Genomic DNA, 17,292 nt, shown 5'->3' on the forward strand with positions numbered 1-17,292 from the left:
TAAGCGCTGCTAACACTAAAGCAAAGAGACAAACTAAGTACTAAGAAATTCATTATTTTTGTCAATTCCATGGTTTACTTGGTCTAGTGATGTTGAGCATAAAGCAACACTGCCTCCCTCTGAATATTACACACACTGCAACAGGACTATTAGTCCAGCTTTCAACTGGGTTTTCTTCAGAACCCAGACATTTGGAAATCAAGTGGTGACCCAAAATTGTTTACTGTACAAAGTAAGCAAACTAAACGAGTTAATATTACCGTGAACTGCATAGGAAAAACAATATGCAAAAATATATTTTGAATATTGTTTGTTTTGCAAATTGTTTTTCTTACATATTGATAGTTTCATGTTCTCAGAAGTCAATAATTGTCTGGCACAATCCGTGTCACAACCGGTCCATGTTGGCATCTGTCAATGGGCGCTTCTACAAAGTGACGGATGAAATAAAGTGTCCTTTATTGGACACGCAGCCTTTTTTCAACATTTCTCCTTTATTTAAAGATTGTTCCACCTATTTTTCCTGTATTAACTGTACGCATGGTTATATAGTAAGATGCATCTTACTAAAAAAAAGACTTTTTACTTTAAAGTTACTTAAAAGCAATGCATTACATTACAATGCATTTTGTGATTTAGGCTATTTAGGATGTTACACGTTACTTTTGCGTTGCTTTTTCTATCCTGGGCTGGGCTTGCTTGTTTGTTTTTTAATAACAAATAAATAAAAGTTATGTTTTTTGGCAAATATAAAGGCCCTTTAACACCAAAACTAAAATTGATTAGAGAAGAATAGAGATTTTAAAACTCTTATTTTAGCAATAAAAACAAAACATTTAAACAAACGTGATGATTATCTTAAGTCTTTTTTGCTTATTAATAATTGGATCATCAAAGATCATCAGCAAAGACATTGGTTAATGAAGTGAGATTAAATACATAAAGTAGATTAGTGTTAACATGTTTAAATATTACAGGTTTGCGTAATATTCTGAGTTTGCATTTCTGTCTTTATTCATTTTGAGGAACACTGAATCTGTTTTTGTGCAAGAGAGATGAGTAAATGCATGTTCACATTTAGTCTAGAACTACGGTAGCCATCATGTTCACAGCACACACATGTTGTCTCTGCACTTACTCCCGATTTCTCTCGACATGAGGACAGTCTACAAATGGGAACAAAGAAAAAGTAACAGATATTTTGTTGTAAATTTATAAAAAGTAATGGATTACTTTACTCGTTACTTGAAAAAAAGTAATCTGATTACATAACTCACATTACCAACACTGTCTGCCATCTTTTCATTTCAACAAAAATAAGGGCACATGAAATGTTTATTGAATATATTTTATTTTATCGTAATTCATTTATAAAAGACAGTATTGCAGTATTGCACTATAGATTCAAATCATTTCCATGCATACGAATGAGTCTCATCTTGACATTTTGTTCAGGGTAATTGCATTGCATTTATATTCGTCCTTAGAGTGAACGAGATAAGGATGAGGTAACTCTGCGACTTTTTTTTCTAGCTATGATTCACCAATCTCTCTCTGCTTGCAGATGAAAGTTTCAAATGAACTGATTTCCTGAAGCAATGGGATGTTCGGTCAAGTGGTGTAATATGAGAAAATCATGCAAAGGTGAAAAGGCACTGGCTGAAACAGGAGGTACCAAACCTCATTTTACTCGTGCTTCTGATACTCGTATCAGCCCTTGCAATACTATTCTATAGTATCACATGCATTAAAGGATGAATGACATGCCTATTAGTGCATCACAGTAAATCAACATCTATTAAAACAGGATTTTTCCGTGTTGTCATGTTGCTCGCGGATTCAAAAACGGCTTCCAAGTTCATGAGGATTTTCACTGCCTTAAGCAAGACAGATGGGGAATCGATTTTCAGAAAGTTTCAGTCTGGATCTCATTTTCTATAAAAATATTATGGGGGATTTTTGTTAACCCCTTGATCAAATCAGGCACCGAATCGCATCATACGAAACAGGCCCTGTTTATGAGAAACCAGTTTATGAGATTCCATCAGCCCCGATGCCCTTTCAATAATTTATCAAATGACACATCATGCATTTCAAAAAGTACTCAATGCTACTGGCTGGTGTCATTCTGATTAACTGATGTGTGGTTCTCTGCTGAATACATCCATCATTCAGACAGAGTCAAAAGTACAAAACCGCATGAAAGATCCACAAACTAATCCATGCCTCAAAATCATCCATGTCCTATGCATTTCAAGAAGAAACATGTCCAGATATAAAACAGCGAGCACTGAAACCTGCAATAAATACCAGTAAATAAATTTTTTATCTAATCCTCATACAAATATCATATGGCTTTTTGAAGACTTGGAATATAGCTTACAAGGCATATTGAACACTTGCATTACGTTTTTTTTTCCCTTTTTGGTGGAATATAACTTAAATTGCCATTCACTTTCCCTTTTGTTTCATAGAAGAAAAGAAAATAATATAGGGTTGGACAAATAGGGGTGAGTAAATGAAGACAAAAACGTTCTTTTCTGGGTGAAATAGTGAATAGAAAGATATAGACAGCAATTTTTTATATATTTGTGAATTTAGACACATATTTTAATAGCATCTCCTAATATGCGCCATCGACTGAAAACATTCCTATAGAAGTATCCGTGCAAATCTTTCATATATTTAAAGGTTTTATATGTTAAAAATATTGCTGTTTCTTACTGTGTATTGTTAAATTGTTGCACATATATAAAAATGATTAAATATTGTTCCTTGAGGTCATTTAGTAAAAAAGAAAATATATATTATAAGCGATATGCACCATTGCTCAGTCTGTGCAAAGTTATTTTGTTTCATTATGATTCATGAATTCATTTTTTACTTTTTAGTCTTGCTAGAAACTCTAAATTAAATATGTAAAAAATAAATATACTGAGATACAATACATATGATAATGTAAATAAATTAAATTAAATTATATTTGTTTAAATAGACATCCTTGTATGTGAATATATAAAACATTTAACTGCATAATAATCAAGTGCAAAATGCCGCAGTACAATTTAGAAGATTATAGGTAAAAAAAATTTGTTAGAAATATTCGGCTACGGTAACACATTGCCCTTTGGGAGGTGAAGGAACAAGGTAAAGGGAATCTAAATGCATAGTTATCATTTTCACGGTGTAGTTTTGTTCTGAATCTCTCATCTCCGCTGCATGCGTTCGATAGAAACACAGTGATAGAGTGATCATATGCATGAGAATGTGGTTTAGTTCAGTTTGTGCTGTTTATAGACCAGTCGTAGGGCAGATAGCTCACTTTGACCTTTCCTTCCGACAGCAGACACTGTAGATTCCTCTTCTTCTCTGACGCTCCCATGTGATCAAACACCCAGTTCAGCAGCTGAAAAAGAAAACATCACATGCTGATCAAGAGTGCAATGCTTTTTTACATTTTCAACTTTCTTCAGTGAGTAATGTTGCTGTTTGAGCATGAGAAAGGTCATGCTCTACAAAGCAAACAAAGGTCTATAAAGCACAGTCACTCCAAAGGGAGTTATTCTCTATATCAGTGCGCACTGTTTCTGAACTCCCTGAAATGACTCGATTGTAGTCTTGAGTTTTCTTCTGGAAATTTAAACACATTTAAATAATCTCCGCTTAAGGCTCAAGGTGAGGCCTGGTTTAGTTGCATTAGTAGTGTGTTGAAACTTGCGCTTATGGAAAAGGGCGTGACATTTCCCAAACATGCTTGAAGTGGTTGACCAATCACAACACACTGATCCAGCCAACCAATCAGAGCACACTGCGCTGGAAGGAGAGGCTTCATAGACACAGAAACTAAAGTGTTACTGACAGACTGGGAACAGAGGAGCTGCAACAATGAATAATATGTGAAGAATAATGTTTTTTGAACATTCAAGCATGAAAACCTATTCTAATAGACCCCCAAAACAAAATCAAGACTTCATAAAAGGGCATAATATGTCCTCTTTAAAGACAGACCCAAAACAAGCTCCCCAACCACTGGCACTGTATGGAAAAGAGCAGCTTAGAAATTCTGCTAAATATCTCCTTTAGTGTTATAGGCTACAGAAGGAAGAAATTCATAACTTTATGCAAGTAAAAGATTAATTTCCGTGTGAATTATCGCTTAACATCGTCTTCCATGTCCATGTATTGAGAGTGAGGATATATTTTAGTAATACCTTCTCATCAGTGCCTCCAAAGTCTTCCTTGTACCACTTAAAGATCTGGCTGAGTTTCACCTCTCGCCCCACGCTGTCAATCACGCAGCTGTCGTCATTCTCCAAGAACGCTTCCGCTGCGGTACGCAACTGACCATCAATGTCCTGATGTGAGACATGCATGGAAATTTAAACACAATATGCTTTTTACACTGTCAGAAAGAATGTATAGACATTTATAGAGCGTATTGTAAATGAGAGTCCTTTGGGTATTAACCTGTGGTGTGTAAGTCTTAATTGGAGGGCAGCCCTTTGCACCACAGTTTAGTGCGAAATGAATGAGAGGCTCAACGTCAGGAAGCGCCACCTAATGGATAAAGACACACATTACTGCTGTTAATAGCATTCTCAGATATCTTTTACTCCAGTGTTTCCCAGCATGTTTTTGTCTCAAGTACCCCCACAGTTTCAGAACACCACTGTTTTGAGGTCAGTAAGATTTTTTTTAAATGTTTCTTTAACTCTGAAATGTGAGTCTCTTAAGCTCACCAAGGCTAAAAAAATACAGTGAAAACAGCAATATAGTTAAATATTATTACAACTTAAAATAAGTTATTATTATCAATGTTAAAACACTTGTGATACATTTTTGGGATTCTTTGATGAATAGAAAGTTCAATAGAACAGCATTTGTTTGAAATAGAAATATTTTGCACCATTATAAATGTCTTTACTGTCACTTTTGAACAATTGAATGCATTCTTGCTGAATGCATAGTTCTAGTATTAATTTTCATAAATAATTTTAAATCTTACAGACAAACATTTGAACTGTCTGGATATTCTGATATCATGCAATTCAAATATTTTTTCTTTCCTTGAAAAGTAAAGAATAGGTTTAGGCCAGTGTTTCTCAACCAGGGGGTCGGGGCCCATAGGGGGGCCTCAGCAAACATCGAGGGGGGCCCCAAGAAATCGTAAATTATATTAACAATCTAAATAAATATAAATAAATAAATAAATATATATATATTTAAAATAATAATAAAATATAAATAAATAAAAACATTAAACTAAAATAATATTCTTACATTTATTTATAGTTATGACAACATATAAGTACCAGAGGTACATATTAGCTTAGACAGAAAGTCAAAAAGGTTGAGAATTAATTACAAAGCCATTAATTACAGAGAAATTACAGTTAATTGTGTTTAATCTTTTTAAACCATTTTATTATTTTGACAGGCTTAATATCTGTGATAATTTCTGTTTAATTAAGTCATAATTTCGGTTTAATAAAGCAAAACTAAAAACTTCCAAATACACCTAGAAACCTGCTTAAAGGCAGGGTAGGAAGGATTTTTCAAAAAAAAACTTCTGGGCTCCTTCCAAAGCCACGCCCCCAAAACACATGAACGCGCGATGCCGACCGCTCAGCTGGAGGACGCGTTTGCCAGCGCCGAGCGGAGAGGAGCGCAGTGCATGTAGTGACATCATGTCAGAATCACATGTAATAAAATACCTAACTTTATCACTATGAATATAAACAACTAACATGGCTGTTAGTACTCACTATCAAGCTAGCATATCGATTCTGGTAAAGTTTAAAATATATTGAGTTTGATTCGGTAACGAGCTAGTAACATAAGGCAAAGCTAAAAACAGGTTGCATTGATACACGTTTTCCCATTACCATCAGTTACACTGTGATGAAGGTGAATTTCGTGTAAGATTCATAACATGTACGGTGTTTTGCATGTAAGAGCTTCCACGATGAAAGCACTGTTGGCTCTGATGAGGACTAACATTACACTCCGGAGACAAGTAGCCTACCTTTCTAGTTCATTTTTTTGCCTTGTTTGCCTTGGCTGACTGTATATGCAGGTACTGGGAATTTTGACTGCTCTTTCTCTGCCATTATTGTGATTCTTCCTAGCTTCCGTGCCTCTCTCCGTGCCTCTTCCCCTCTTCGAGTCAAACGGGTGCGCGCATGTGGGCAGCTCCTGTAGCGGCAGGGGTGGTAGCCATGGTAGCGAGGGAGAGTGACAGTCGTCCAGCCAATCATTTCATTCGTTCCGAATGGAAATAAGTAGCTGTGTTTATTGCGCCCTGAGAGGACAAGAGACGCTCGATTTTTATACTCTCTTTTTCAGAGTACTTACATTTTAATGATGTATTGGTATATAAAGACAGTTTAAACAAATTTGGGAAAACGTTTTTTAGAAAAATCCTGCCTACCCTACCTTTAAGTAAATCACTGAAAATGGTGCTGTTGTTAAAAAAATTAAGTACGTTTATTGCATAGATTACAGGCAACTCAAAATCAGAATTGACTTTTGACCCTTGACACACTGTAAGCAACTTTCCAACGAGAAACACAGCAACATTAATACTACTAACAATCCTATTATATTGAGGAATGAGCTTATACTGAACAAACGACTCATCCTCTTCCTGGCATACCTGCAGTCGAGGGTCGTTCCTGGAAAAGGGCTTCATGATTTGTGCCACACCTTTTCGATTTCCTCGAAGCACTCCATTTTCAATATCCTGCAGTGTGAACACCTCGCCACCAATGAAGTAGCTCACATAGTTGAAGAACTGGGAAAACAAGACAACAAATGTACAAGCACTGAAAGAATTTCCCTTTTTCCCCCCACTTTACAATCCATTTTTTCTCCTCGTCTCTTACCCGATACCTTTGCCATATGTTTTTGGGGAAGCCCAGACGCAGGTTCCCGTGGATGACGAGGGCGTTGTAGATGTTGATAAAGAAGGCCAGTTTCTCTTCTCGACTCATGGACAGCAGCTCCACGCGCTGAAGCTGGACAGCGAGATCACAGTACCGCTCGAAGTACAGGCTCCGGGACATGGCCTTGTAATCAACTGTCTGGTCAAAAGTGGAGACCCACACGGTCACAATGACACATACCTTACTTATTTAAAACATAATGTGGTGGAACGCTCCTTAGGTCATTCAAATGTCTGAGTGCATGTAGTGTTCATGTCTGTGGCGAATCCATTGAGCATTTGATATGCAGCCTGTGATGAGACGGTGAAACGGTGTGTTACCTTGCCATCTTCAGAGAGGTGATCAGAGTAAAGTTTCAGGATCAGATTCCTCAGTGCCTCCGAGAGCTCCCATGCTGCATAGGGCAAGTGTCACAAAACAGAGAATAAAAATGACTGAAACAACCAAACACAAAACGCCATAGAAGATATTTACTTTTTTCTTTTTTGGCATTGTCAGCAGCCATGTCACCCTGTAGCCCAAGACCGGTTGCCCACTGAAGCTAAGCAGGGTTGAGCCTGGTTAGTACCTGGATGGGACACCTCCTGAGAAAAACCAGGTTGCTGCTGGAAGAGGTGTTAGTGAGGCCAGCAGGGGGCGCTCACCCTGTGGTCTGTGTGGGTCCTAATGCCCCAGTATAGTGATGGGGACACTATACTGTCAAAGAGCACCGTCCTTCGGATGAGACGTAAAACCGAGGTCCTGACTCTCTGTGGTCATTAAAAGTCCCAGGATGTATTTCGAAAGAGTAGGGGTGTAACCCCGGCATCCTGGCCAAATTTGCCCAGTGGCCTCTGTCCATCATGGCCTCCTAATCATCCCCATATACTGATTGGCTTCATCACTGTCTCCTCTCCACCAGTAAGCTGGTGTGTGGTGGGCGTTCTGGCGCAATATGGCTGCCGTCGCATCATCCAAGTGGATGCTGCACATTGGTGGTGGTTGAGGAGATTCCCCCTTCCATGTAAAGCGCTTTGAGTGCCGAGAAAAGCGCTATATAAATGTAATGAATTATTATTAAATTTTAAACAAGATTTGAGTTTCCTGAAGGAATTACCAAAGCTTGTAAGGCAGCAAAAGAACAGTGTTAAAGTTGTAAGTAAGTTTAGGTTTCGGTCTAAATGAAATGCAGCATCAGAGCCGGTTTGCTGTTATGGTTAAATGATAAAAAATATGCAAGAAAGACAAGACTAATCAATAAAAGAATGCAAATAGATTTAAGACAGAGGACCAATTGAAATTCAGTATTACACAAGTATTACAAAGTCATTGTTGTCTGTGAATGCTGAACAATCAAATTACGTAATATAATAAAATTGTAGATTTCTTAAAACATTTTATAAATAGGGCTACACAATTATGACATCATAATTTAATCAAAAAAAGGTTGGGGTCAGTGTTTTTTTTTAAAGAAATTCTAACTTTTTATTCAGCAAGGATGCATTAAACTGCACAAAAGTGACAGAAAAGACATTTATAACGTAAAATAAATAAATAAATAATAATAAATGCTGTTCTTCTGAGTTTTCTATTTATCAAAGAACCCTGAAAAAAATTCCATCACGGTGTCCACAAAAATACTAAGCAGCATACATTTTTTTTCAACACTGATGATAATAATAAGAAATGTTTGTTTTTTAACCACCAGGTGGGCGTATTAGAATGGATTCTGAAGGATCATGTGACATTGAGGACTGGAGCAATGATGCTGAAACCGTTCAAATATATTCAAATAGAAAACTTATTTTAAAATTGTAATAATATTCTTTCACAATAATCCTGTTTCTACTGTATTTTTGACCAAATAAATTCAGCCTTAAAGGTACAATATGCAATAATTTTTTGCCGCTAGAGGGCGCTAGATTCCAAACAACAATGGCGTAGCTTGATGACGATGTGAAGGAGCGTGGAATGATGGGAACTGTCGTTTTAAACTCCACCGTGGATGTAAATCAGTCAGACGGGAATCGAAAAATCATGTTCATGGATGAGGCTAAGTTCTATTTTTATAAATGTTGCGTTTAATGACATGCTTTTTGTGGCGAGGGGGGCGTGGTTCAGCGCGGTCTGTGATGGGAGAGAGAAGAGACGAGCGGGACGCAAGTAGGTCAAGTGCAAATGACGAACACCTGTGTCTTATTGCAGTATTATTGGCGTGGAGAGACCGCTTATAAGCCGCGCTGGAAGAAAATTGGACGCAGAGGAAGAGAACCGGTGGATCCAAGCTCTCATTTTTGAACTGTTTTGAGCCGTCGCGGTTGCCACAGTGAATGCGCGTTGTGCGCGACTTTTGTTTGTTTTGCTTTATTTTAATAAAGTAGCCTACGAGTCCCAGTCTTCTTCCTTCCTGACTCTTAAACCTCATCACACTTTTATTTCATTAAAATGAATTAACCGCAAGAAAAGTAAGGTTTAATACTAAATTGGTTATCATAGATGTTACTGTATTTGTTGAATTCATTGTTGTGATAACGCGGGGCAGTTTTACGTGTTCTAAACAATTGTTGTAAAAGTACATTCGAACATGCCCACATCATTTGCAAAATACTGATTAATCTTTATGTATAACACATGCTATGTTTATTTACATGGCCATAAACACCAGACGTGATAAACAATGTCAATAAACTAAACACAAATCTAAAGCAATAATACTTTCCTTACATAAACATAACTATTACCGAATGCTACATTTGGAAAATATAAAATTAAGCATGCTTTGTCGACAGAACCAGCTGAAATCGGTAAAGAATAATTGTGTACCATAACGACTGCAAGAAACAAGCTAAAGTTTGTAGCTTGATAGACGCTACAACTACAACTTCCGCATTTGTCCAGGACTCCACGCAGTACGAGCGGAAACCGAGGGTAAAGCGGATATGACGCAATTGACTGGCGACTCCCAGCTCCCCCCTGCTCTAACCCCTGTTTCCTTGGTTAAAATCCCAATTTTCTCACGATTTAAAAATAGTTGGAAACATTTGGGATATTGTAAGTAATCAACTTAACAAAATATATAACACTGGCCTTGAGATTTTGGGATATTTTAATGCAAAATTCTTACATATTGTAAGATTTACATTGAATGATATAATTTACATTAAATCAGATTTACATTGCGTTTGTGCAACAGGCATGTTAAAATGCTCAGCATCTGCCAAAAATATGTTCCACGTTTAGTAGCACATGTTGATGCCACGTGCACTGCCTAGACTTTAATGGAACGCTATAAATGACACTTGTCATGATTAATTCATCACCGCACCTGTAACTGCAATCTTGATTATTCAATTTAAATAATCAAGGCCTAATCACAAAAACTAAAAATAGATAGCACACTGAGAATGTGAATGAGAGCATCAAATAATAATAGAAAAATAATGTTATTTTATCATATTATTTATGAATAATATTTATTATTATAATATTATAGATAATAATGGAGTCTGTATGTTAAAGGCTAAATTGACAGCAGTTTAATACAGAGTTGCTGAAATCAAAATGAATGATTGAGGAACATCAATATAGTGCTACCTTACAAACAACCAGGCAATATTTAACCAATGTCAAAAACAGTCCAGACGCTGCAAGACTGGAAATTAACCCGAGAATCATTGAGCTTTTTGCTTTAAAGACACATGCAGAACTGAGCACATTAAAGAGTACAGAAAGATAGGGTTGCCAAAGAGAAAGATGAAACCCCAGGCTAGCAGGGACACCATGCACCAGACTATAGATTGTGAGTCTGGTGGCGATGGGCCTCCCCTCATGGGGCCGAACGCTGCAGTTTCTCCAGTGCTGAGTGCTGCGTTGGGAACATGCCAGTCACAGAGTTCAAATGCTTCCTCACCATTAAACTACGGGCAATTTTACCTGCTTCCTTCCTGTCTACAAACTGCAAGCGAGTCGAGTCAGAACATACCAGGAGAGCCGACACACCAACGGCAAACACAGTTCAACAAATCAGTTTTTCACAGTAAGTAAACCAAAATGTCTGTGGATGGGAACTCGCCATTACTATTCTCGCTGTGACTGAAAGGCATGTCTGAGTCCAAGGTTTGACTAACATCCTGTCTACTAAGATTGCAATTCTTTTTTTTATTTTTTTTATTTGAAATTGATTTGATTTTTATAGAAGGGAGGAATCTCCTCAACCACCACCAATGTGCAGCATCCACCTGGATGATGCGGCGGCAGCCATATTGTGCCAAAACGCCCACCACACACCAGCTTACTGGTGGAGAGGAGACAGTGATGAAGCCAATCAGTATATGGGGATGATTAGGAGGCCATGATGATGGCAAAAATGATTGCCAATGGGCAAATTTGGCCAGGATGCCGGGGTTACACCCCTACTCTTTCGAAGGACATTCTGGGATTCCTAAAGTTCACAGAGAGTCAGGACCTCGGTTTAACGTCTCATCTGAAGGACGGTGCTCTTTGACAATATAGTGTCCCAGTCACTACACTAGAGCGTTAGGACCCACACAGACCACAGGGTGAGCGCCCCCTGCTGGCCTCACTAACACCTCTTCCAGCAGCAACCCAGGTGTCCCATCCAGGTAATGACCAGACTCAGCCCTGCTTAGCTTCTGTGTTGGGCTACAGGGTGATATGGCTGCTGGCTAAAAAGCATTGTAGTCACTAGAAATAAGTGTTTTTAGTATTATTTATATAAAGTACTATTATAGGATTTATTAATATTTTTCATTTGCTTTTATTTTTATATTTTCAGTTTTCATTTTCATTTTAGTTTACGTTTTAGTAATTCTGATAGGTGCTTTTGTCTTTATATTATATATTTATATTATCTAATTAAAATGTAAGTACTTCAACAATTTTAGTACTTCAGACCAAAATTAGAAATGTTGCTTTGACTACCTGAAATAAATAAGTTTTTCATCTAATATTTATATTTTATTTTAGCTTTATTTAAATGACTGAAAATTAGTTTTAATAGTGTTAGTTTTAGTTAGAAATAACCACACTGTCTCTAAAGCTCACTTGAAATCCTTTTAGATCATTAGAGGTGCCATTACTGTGCCTTGGAAGCCAGTCACTCTACCAGTTTCTGTTTCCTACATACCCACAATGCTGCCTGTTTAGTCATCATTGACAGGGCAGCAATGTTTTACAGGTTCCACAGAGAGTCACAACTAGTCCCACACAGATTTTGTGTGCTTCTGACTTGTCCTAGTCATAAATAACCTGTTTGTGGCATGATGACAATTAATGTTAAACCCAAATAAATTCTTCAGTGTTTTGAACCATTGTTTTGTTTCTTGTGTTAAACAGAGAGTGCTGAAGGAACCCTTCTCACTGCACAGTCAGTCCAGGTGAAGATGTTCCTGTATACCCAGTCTTATATACATTGACAGCAAGGATTTTTGCTCATTTCCTTGGAGAAACAGCTGGTGATATGGAAAAGGGTGGTTCACATGCAGCCATAAAAAAAAATCCAGAAATAAACCCTTGCCCAGTCACACACATTAATTTTCATGATCAACAATTTGCACATGGAGCCGCATTGAGATCACAATATCTTTTGGAATTAACCATGCAGGGCCTTAAAAATTAAAATACCAAAAGAAAAGCTTGTTAAAAACCAGAATCTAAAAAGAATATAAAGATATCTTTAATACTTCTTGAGTTACAGGCATCCAAACTTTGGGAAAAAGATTATCTTTGGAGGTATGTTCTATGCAATTGTTTTGATAGAAGGAAATTACATACAGTTCCAGTTCTAGTTTAACATTATTTGCTCTTCAGAAATTCATCTTTAAAAGAAAAAATTATCAGCTGTATGCAAAGTGACCCACATATGGTTTTTTACCAATGAAAATGTGATCAATTTTACAAATTTTTGGGGGGTGGGGGTGCTTTTTTCCATTTTTGAACTGTCACCATTGGCATATCATGCAACAAGGCTTGCTTAAGTCAACAGATTAACTAATAGGCCTACCTATCAACAGTATGTGTAAAAATAAAATGAGGATGCTGTCATCTTTCTAAAGTCATTTTTGTAACATTTCACACACTGCACACGTTAGCCACCTCAATGCAGAGTTAAAGGTGAGGTTTAGAACGACGATAACCCCGGGGTTAAGCTCAGTGTGAAAAGCCCTATTCAGTTACTAACCTCCATCAGTCTCAGTGCTATTTTCCACAGGCACAGGCGGAGCGTCCAGCGGCACAGGTTCCTCTCTGACCGACAGGACAAGATGTTTCAGCCGCTCAGGATTCTAAGAACATACACAAAAACATATTTTCGGTTCAGTCTCATTTCCTAGAAGCAAATATCCAGCCAGAGGTTAGTCAATAGTGACACTAGTGATGAGTTGATCCTGAACGAATGTTCATTTTGAACGAATCTTAAATATGACTCGGGAACAACGAGTTGTCTCAGAGAGCGATTCGTTCATCTTGTGATGACCGTGCATGCGTAATAAACCATAGGTTTTGTACAGGACACAGAAAAAACTAGTTCACCTCCCGAGAGGTGACGTGACGTGACAGTCGTATTGGAAACAGAAATTAGTTAATAATTCCAAACTTCCTTACAAACAAACGCGTAGTTAGTTTTGTTTACTCTCAGTTACGTGATGCGTTTCTGGTCTCAAATTTCTTACAATTAATAAATGAATTTCTGTCATTATGGTTCTTTTCCATAACTTACGATGAACAAACGACTCAGACCCGAAGACTCGATCTTAGTGCTGCATTTGATACCATCGACCACAAGATTCTTTTGAATAGACTCGAAAATTATGTTGGCATTAGTGGAATTGCACTAGCATGCAATTCATACTTATCTGACCGTTATCAGTTTGTAGCAGTAAGTGAAGAGATGTCATATCGATCAAAAGTTCAGTATGGAGTACCACAAGGCTCAGTACTAGGACCGTTGCTGTTCACCCTGTACATGCTACCTTTGGGAGATACCATTAGGAAGCATGGAATTAGTTTTCACTGTTATGCTGATGATAATCAGCTCTATATTTCTTCACGCCCTGAAGAAACTTAATTCACAAAATTAACGGAATGCATAGCTGATATAAAAATTTGGATGACTAGTAATTTCCTACTACTTAATTCTGAAAAAACAGAGTTTCTAATTATTTGCCAAAAAACGTCTGCATGTATTAACCCAGAATACTGTCTGACAATTGATAGCTGCTCTGTCAAGTCTCCGTCGTCGGTTAGGAATCTGGGTGTGCTCTTTGATACCAATCTTTCCTTTGAAAGGCACATTTCTAGCATCTGTAAAACCACATTCTTCCATCTTAAAAATGCGGAACAGTTAGTTCATGCATTCATGACCTCAAGGCTAGATTATTGTAATGCTATTATGGGTGGTTGCCCTGCACGCTTAATAAACAAAGTCCAGTTGGTCCAAAACGCAGCAGCTCGAGTCTCACTAGAACCAGAAAGAATGACCGTATTAGTCCCGTTCTGTATCTAACACTGCATTGGCTCCCTATTAAACATCATATACATTTTTTAATATTGCTGATTACTTACAAAGCACTAAATGGTTTAGCTCTGCAGTACTTGAGTGAGCTCTTAAAGCATTATAGTCCTTCACGTCTATTGCGATCTCAAAATTCCGGCCAGTTGATAATACCCAGAATATCAAAATCGACTGCTGGCGGTAGATCCTTTTCCTATTTAGCACCTAAACTTTGGAACAGTCTTCCTAACATTGTCCGGGAAGCAGACACACTCTGTCAGTTCAAAGCTAGACTAAAAACGCATATCTTTTACCTGGCATTCATATAGAACATTATACATTTCTATTATTCAAATCAGTTAAATGATTATTAGGCTACATAGATCAGATCAGCCGGAACCGGGGACACTTCCTATAACACCTGATGTACTCGTTACATCATAAGAAGAATGGCATCTACGCTAATGTTAGTCCTTCTGTTTATTCCGAGGTTTACTGAAGTCAGCCGGATCCGGGCCGTATCCAGATCAGATGGTGGACCTGCGCCTGGACCCATCCATGACGCATCCCTGAGGTGCCAGCCTCCTCTGCCCTGTGAAGGCCTCATCGACACAACAGCCATCGGCACTGATTCTCAACAAACTCGTCTCCATACCGGCGTGATGACTCTGACTTCCAACCAGATGGAACTGGATAATATTCTAAATGTTCTGATCCAATCTGACTTCTGACCTGTAATGCTGCCTGGATCATAATCCAGTAATGGCCAGAGGAGAACTGGTCCCCGACTGATCCTGGTTTCTCCCAAGGTTTTTATCTCCATTCTCTCACCTGATGGAGTTTTGGTTCCTTGCCACTGTTGCCTTGGCTTTTGGCTTGCTTAGTTGGGGACATTTAACATTCAACAATATTATTGATCTGCCTTACTTAAGGTGGATGATGACGCAATTTTCTTCTAGAAACAAACTTTGTTGTATTACTTTCATGTTATCACTGTGAAGCTGCTTTGATACAATCTGAATTGTAAAAAACGCTATATAAATAAAGGTGACTTAACTTGACTTGACTCGGGAGGTGAACTAATAATTTCCTGTACAGACTGCATAGCTTCAGCCTATGGGGATGTGACATGACAAATGAAAGTGATTTGCTATGGCTGCATTAGTTTTTTCTTATTCTAAATGTGATCAACGTTTGCATAAGTTTTATGTGTTGGGGAATTTGGCTGTTAACATTTTAACGTCAATGCTTTAATTACATTCTGACGAAATTACTTGAAAAAAAGATTGGTTCATTTTGCTGAACGAGACTCAAAGATCCGGGTCAGTGAAATTATCCGAACATCACTAGAAATCACACATCGGTTACTGTTTCTTATCTCACCATGTTCTGGAGGTCCTTGTTGTTTCCAACATAAAGGTTATTGAAGAATATCTGTGGTACGGCACTGTGACCTGTGAGCTCCTTCACTCGCGCCCTTATTTCTCCATGCTTGTTCACATCCACCTCACACACAGGCACACCTAGTGTTCGCAGAGTAGCTTTGGCCTGTGTGCAGTGTGGACAGCCCGGCACTGAGTACACTGTTACCCGTCCCTTCATGATGGGCCTGTCCTCCACCATCACAGCACCTGAAAGCTCAGAGTAAAAGCAATGATCACAAAATTTGAAAATGGTCACATATGAATTCCCTGAGCATTTCTAAAAAGACTTGGTGTCTTTCTCACTTACCTGACTAGTTGTAAATTACTTCTTCTTCTTTTTAAAGCATTAGAGGCAAAAATCCTGCATTAAGACAAAAAAACAAAAAAACAAATATTAAATGAACTAGCCTAATTTTAACAGCAGAAATGTCAGATTTAGCAAATTTCAGTTTTAGTAATTTTGTAATGTGCCTTCGTCTTTTTTATTAGTTTTTTTTTAAATATAAATATATATATATATATATATATATATATATATATTTCTACTTAGCTTTAATTTATTTTTATTTGAGTACTTTTAGCACTAGGCATGTTGGTCGTTGCAAAAAAAAAAACCGTCCAAAATATGAGCGGGGGGACAACTCATATTTCGGACCTCCTCATGTTGACAAATATTTCCTGAATAAGCCTCTCCGTTTACTGCTTATTTGTTGAAAATAGAGAGAGAGATTTATATCCAGAATTGTTTGTAAGCTTGTAGAAAGTGGCCAAACGACCTTTCGTTTACAAAAAATCGTCATGCCTAAATACCTTAATCCCTGTAACGTAACACCATAATAAATACATTTATTTTTATTTCTATCCACGTACTTTTAAACTGTTTTAACTTGACGACAGTGGTGGCTAATACCAACTATCAATAGAAACAATAACAGTGGCTGTGCATTTTGAAGGAAATCGTGGTAAACGTTTAGGAAAGACTAGAAATATCTAAGCATCACTAGCATTAATAATAATACAGGAAGCGAATTCTGCACTGTCCCAGAACTAATGATGAGGCCGACAGTAATATTGCTGAAGCTAAAAATACAAACCTATAGTATCCACACTGCGTAAACGTTTTTTTCTTTTCTTTTTTTCTGGACGTAACGTTACCTTTTCTACCACCGTCAAGACTTTGACTTTGTACACCGATGATGACAGGTAACCGGGTTTGCTGAGTAGGCTAATTTCGACTCGCTGTAGTGAGTAAACGATTGAACATTGTTATGCAATGTCACTGCGCACTTACATGCTTTTACTCAGGGCAAATATATTCACCTACAGCTGCATGACTCTTGAATAAATGAGAGAAGAAGATAACAGGACAGCAGAGGGAGCATCATCCTCCTTACAGCAATGTGAAGTCAGCACTCAGCACAATAATAATAAAATA

At 37.7% G+C, this 17,292-nt stretch overlaps 1 protein-coding gene across 12 annotated transcripts; it reads right to left on the reverse strand.

Annotated features, from left to right (window-relative positions):
* Positions 1-1,332: 1,332 nt before the first annotated feature.
* On the reverse strand, positions 1,333-17,255 carry LOC309502629 (uncharacterized protein). Of its 12 annotated transcripts, none has more exons than XM_082175072.1 (11): positions 17,182-17,245; positions 17,013-17,096; positions 16,165-16,218; positions 15,817-16,064; positions 13,123-13,225; positions 7,265-7,338; positions 6,885-7,082; positions 6,656-6,793; positions 4,468-4,557; positions 4,212-4,355; positions 1,333-3,406 (listed from the first exon to the last, which is right to left on the reverse strand). In XM_082175072.1, the coding sequence occupies exons 4-11, from the start codon at positions 16,054-16,056 to the stop codon at positions 3,278-3,280; spliced, it is 1,116 nt and encodes a 371-aa protein (XP_082031198.1). In that variant the 5' UTR covers positions 16,057-16,064; positions 16,165-16,218; positions 17,013-17,096; positions 17,182-17,245; the 3' UTR covers positions 1,333-3,277. The 12 variants fall into 12 exon arrangements, with proteins under 12 accessions (XP_082031198.1, XP_082031199.1, XP_082031197.1 ...); XM_082175073.1 differs by having other exon boundaries at positions 17,178-17,234; XM_082175071.1 differs by having other exon boundaries at positions 15,817-16,218; positions 16,952-17,096; positions 17,182-17,255.
* Between the last annotated feature and the right edge of the window lie 37 nt (positions 17,256-17,292).

Source organism: Leuciscus leuciscus (assembly GCF_965113295.1).
Source record: "Leuciscus leuciscus genome assembly, chromosome: 7".
Classification (NCBI taxonomy): domain Eukaryota; kingdom Metazoa; phylum Chordata; class Actinopteri; order Cypriniformes; family Leuciscidae; genus Leuciscus; species Leuciscus leuciscus.

What these genes read in the sequence shown, in the direction of transcription:
- LOC309502629 (XM_082175071.1), bottom strand. Translation starts at nt 16,056, where the DNA reads ATGGTGGAGGACAGGCCCATCATGAAGGGACGGGTAACAGTGTACTCA. An exon ending in ACAAGGACCTCCAGAACATG is followed by an intron (nt 13,226 to 15,816) that starts GTGAGATAAGAA and finishes GTATGTTCTTAG; the next exon opens with AATCCTGAGCGGCTGAAACA. An exon ending in GGAACGACCCTCGACTGCAG is followed by an intron (nt 4,558 to 6,655) that starts GTATGCCAGGAA and finishes TTTATCCATTAG; the next exon opens with GTGGCGCTTCCTGACGTTGA.